This window comes from Bos javanicus, chromosome 3 (assembly GCF_032452875.1).
Source record: "Bos javanicus breed banteng chromosome 3, ARS-OSU_banteng_1.0, whole genome shotgun sequence".
NCBI classification, from domain to species: Eukaryota; Metazoa; Chordata; class Mammalia; order Artiodactyla; family Bovidae; genus Bos; species Bos javanicus.
This window is the reverse complement of record NC_083870.1, coordinates 17,414,417-17,418,912: the sequence shown is the minus strand read 5'-3', so window position 1 is coordinate 17,418,912 and position 4,496 is coordinate 17,414,417. Positions and strand designations below refer to the sequence as shown.

Here is a 4,496-nt window from a genome sequence, read left to right as displayed (position 1 = left end):
ACACAAACAAGATACTGTGAGGGTTCAGAAAGAGACAAAAGTGTTTCTAGTTTAACCAGGAAAGGCTCCTTGGAAGACAGAAGACTAGAGTGGAGCCTTGACAAACGCTTAGGATTTCAAAAGGCCCAGGAGAGGAAGGCACACAAGATGGAAGTGACAACTCAAACAGAGATTTAAAGTAGAGCAAACTGGGTGTGCTTGCTTTGCAACTTTTCCTTTCATCCCTCTAACTTTTATTAACCTGAGTTCTAATAAAAGTTTTTCCAGAGGGCAAAGTGACAGATCCTTGGTCTATCCTGTTTTCTTGGTCACTATGAAAACTCTGAGTAGCTAACTCCACTCTTAGAAGTGTCATAAATCAAGGTTGAGAAGATGAAGATTATCTGCCTTCTCCCTTCTTTTTCTTCCCCTCCACCCTACTTTACAACCCGAGTGACAAATGACTCCAATTTCCCTCCAGATCTCCTTTCAAAAAATCACTCTCTGCAGGAGGCCGTAGGTTGTCTGTCAATTTGGGCCCTATCTTCCTCGTGTCCAAAGGAGTGTGACTTTGAAGAAGGATCTAGTAGAAAGGACTGAAAGGGTCCATATGTCCCTTGACCTAGACAGACTTCAGACTTTAGGCATAAATTTTTACATGGCTGAAGATGAGATGAGCAAGGCGGATCTTATCTCACCACATCCTGAACCAGTTTGGGCAGACAAGGGACCCAGTCCTAGTTCTGAGGCTGAGATAACGTTTTATGAACATTCTTTTGCGGCTGCCTCTAATGAGAGAGATCTGACGGGAGCCCCTCCCTGCTGAGGTATGGTGAGGACCCAGAGGCCAAAAGAGAGGCTGATTAACAGGCATCCCAAGCAATGACTCAAACCATGGGCAATTTCAGACGAAGCTCGTTATGGTGACTCCACAATTAAGACCTCAGCCCACGTGGCCAGTCAGTCTTGCAGGAGGCTGGACCAAGCACTGTATAAAAGTCCTGCCAGACTGGGCTCCTCCATCTACATCCTTTGTAGGAGCTTCTAGAAGATCAGGTAAGTGGGGACATCTGTGCCCTCTCTCTCACTTTCAGTTCTGTCTCTGGGAGACTACTATTCTCTTCCTCCACTGGACTGTACTTTCTATTGATTTTTTGAAGTGATTTGCCACTTCTTAGGGCTTCCCGGGTGGCTCATTGAAGAATCTGCCTGCCAGTGTAGGAGATGCAGGAATCATGGGTTCAGTCCCTGGGTGGGGAAGATCCACTGGAGGATGAAATGGCAACCCACTCCAGTATTCTTTGCCTGGAGAATCCTATGGACAGAGGATCCTGGTGGGCTACAGTCCATGGGGGTCACAAAGAGTCAGACACAACTGAGGATGCACACACCACACCATTTCTCGGGCTTCTCAAACCATTCTGTGTATTCCACCTAGTTTCTTGCAACTCAATTTCAAAAGGATTAGTCAAATAGAATAGAAAGAAAAGATCTATAGGGGGACTGGAGTTTGGGGGTTGGGGGCTATAGATATTGACAAAAGCTATGAGAATATCCTCAACCAGGAGATGGGCGTCAGAAAGAGCTGAAGAAGGGATAGAAAGAGAAAGGAATAAAAACCAGCAGAGAAATGAATTCTTAGGGTTAATAACCATTTATTCCCCATTCCCCTCTCTCAGACCTTCATTTTCAGCCTTTTATGGTTAATGCATGTATTTTCAAAGCGTATGTTTGTTTCAGGTCCTGCCAATCATCCTAGGATGTCCTTCAATGAGCAGCAGTGCAAACAGCCATGTGTGCCTCCTCCATGTCTTCAAAAGACCCAAGAGCAGTGCCAGGCAAAGGCTGAGGAGGTGTGCCTCCCCCCATGCCAGGACCCCTGCCAAGAGAAGTGCCCAACGAAAGTTCAAGAGGTGTGTGTCCCTCAGTGTCAGGCATTAAGCCAAGACAACTGCCCACAACAAAGCCAAGACCCATGTCTCCCTCTGTGTCCAGACCAATGTCCATCTCAGTGCACGGAGCCCTGCCAGGAGTTATCTCAGACAAAATGTGTGGAGGTTTGCCCACAGAAAATCCAGGAGAAGTGCTTACCCCCTGGCAAGGGGAAGTAGGTGCTCGTAAGGCTATGTGGGGGTCCAGAAGATGATCCCAACCCCAGCCCACATCATGGTGACCTTTTCTTATGGGTACCTCTGTGTGCACCCTGCTATCGCCTCCTGGCTTCCTCAGGACTTGGTCTGTGTCTCTGAAGACAGTTCTCTCCATATTTCCTCAACCTCTGTGAATACATATGGTTGTCAACAATCTATTAGAAGGTCTTAGCTGTCGGAATGGTGTGGTTATCAAGGAAGACCACAGAAGCCCAGCTCAGCTCCCTTGGGGCAAAAATTCACCCTACCCTGGGTGTGTAACAGCCAAGGATGCCTCCATTCATCTTTCAGAATGTCAACCTCTCACTTGAGTCTCAAAACAAACTGAATTTTGATGGACTTTGCACCAATCACCACCACCACCACCAGAAGTGAGGAGAAGAAGTTGGTGGTGTTGCAAAACTAAAAAACGGGATAATTTTGTATCTGTATCCCAAAACAATGACAGAAAGTGATTAGATGTTGAAATGTTGGCTTTGTTTTAAAAAATGAAACTAAATGAAATGTAAATGGTTGATTCCAAATAGCGAATAAGGAAAGATGTGATTAGATGTTTGGGGTCCTGGTGATTGATCTTTGTGCCTCATTGTTGACCTGCTTTAGGCCCTTAATTTCTGCCATGTACACTCTTTAGAGATGGATTTGTGACTGTGTGGTGCAGGCTGCTGTCCTCCAGATTCTTTGCCTTCTTCTCCCTGGTGAAGGTAAAATGCAGAATAAAGCTGATTGTAAAACATTCCTGACTTGATGTGTGCTCATTCCTGCTGTTCTTGTGATGATCATTTTCTCCTTTTTTGACAAGTCTCAAATAGGAATAAAAAACAGCCCTCCAAGATGTACAGAACAGCCATGCTGAAAAAGGCCTCCTTAAGGGGTACCCAGACCATCCCACTCCCATCCACAACATATCATAGGTCCACCCATGCCCATATTTCATGCCTGAGAAAATCCAGCTGAGACTGGGACTTCAACACTTCAGGTCCAGGATTCTTTCCACAACAGCATCTTTCCTCTCTGACCCTTGCTTTCCAGAGGAAAGGACTAATATGGGAGGAGGGGCCTTCAATGGAAGAGCCATGATACCCACAAGCATAGCATCCCTCTCTGAAGGAAAACCCAGGTGTGCTTCTAAGATGAACACAAACTTGAGGGCCAGAACTGTGTGCCCTATCATCTGGCCAGGTTTCAGAAAAGCTAGGCAGCCTGGTTCACCTCCCTGCACCCTGTTACTGCCCCCATCTTGTGGAGGAAACACAAGGCTGTGAGCTCTGGGTTTGCACCAAAGGGCTGAGGAGACTCCAGACTTATAGGTGAGAATCAATGGTGGCTTCTCAGCTGTGCCTGGAGGTCTGACCTGGGCCCTGAGACTTGAGTCAAGGGCCAGGCTCCTGAGGGCTAAAGGGACTCCTCCTTCATCCTCAGGGACCCCCTCCTCCTCAGCCTGTATGGCTATGCCCCCATGGACAGCCTGGCCAGCCCCTCCCTATAGGCTGTGTGAAACCTGAGGCCTCAGCTGTTTGGCTGAACTGGGGTCTTCCAGCAGCTGGGATCACTGAAGGTCTCAGTCTGAGATTTTTCTAAGGTGAGAAAGAACTGGAGGGTGACCCGAGGGAGATTTCAAGTGGCAACATGGAGCCCTCAGACACTCACTGAGTCTACAGGTGGCAAGTGCCAGGACCTGCAATCTACGCACATTCTCTACGGGAATCCTGACAGCAGGTGGAGTATATTGCCCCTTTGTTAAGGAACCAGTCTGGCTTCACAAAGCTAGCAAGTGGTGAAGTCAGTCTAACCAGAGATTCTCTTGACTTCAGACCAGACTCTTACTTGCATGAGGAAATTGTGCATGGCACACAGACAAGATTTCCAGAAGCTGTGTTGTTCTCATTCATGCATTCATCCGCCTATCATTTGCTCACTGATCACCTACCAAGTGCTGAAGATCCAAGCAGGCAGCATCCCCACATAGGGCTAGAGAGCTGTCTTTCCACAAGGCACGTGTGCCAAGGGACACGTTACAAAACCTCCCACACATATCAAGCCCCTGAACATCTCCAGAGGTCTGAATCAGTTCTCTTGCCTCTTTGCCTGCTTGGACTAAGTTTTCTCTTCCATTTTCCAACTGTGGAATAAGCCAGCTGCTCCACAGTGACCAGATGGCTCAGCAGATAAAGAATCCACCTGCAGTGCAGGAGACACAGGAGACACAGTTTCAATCCCTGCGTCAGGAAGATCCCCTGGAGCAGACAACGGCAACCCACTTCAGTTTTCTCGCCTGGGAAATCCCGTGGGCAGAGGAGCTTGACAGGCTACAGTCCGTCCAGTAGCAAAGAGTCAGACACGCTTGACACGATTGAGAGACAAACA

General features: G+C 47.7%; 1 protein-coding gene across 1 annotated transcript; it reads left to right on the top strand.

Moving 5' to 3' along the window:
• The first annotated feature begins 957 nt into the window (after positions 1 to 957).
• PRR9 (proline rich 9) lies at positions 958 to 2,273 on the top strand. Its single transcript, XM_061413220.1, has 2 exons — positions 958 to 1,035; positions 1,720 to 2,273. The coding sequence occupies exon 2, from the start codon at positions 1,740 to 1,742 to the stop codon at positions 2,088 to 2,090; it is 351 nt and encodes a 116-aa protein (XP_061269204.1). The 5' UTR covers positions 958 to 1,035; positions 1,720 to 1,739; the 3' UTR covers positions 2,091 to 2,273.
• Positions 2,274 to 4,496: the final 2,223 nt, after the last annotated feature.

What these genes read in the sequence shown, in the direction of transcription:
- PRR9 (XM_061413220.1), top strand. Translation starts at nt 1,740, where the DNA reads ATGTCCTTCAATGAGCAGCAGTGCAAACAGCCATGTGTGCCTCCTCCA.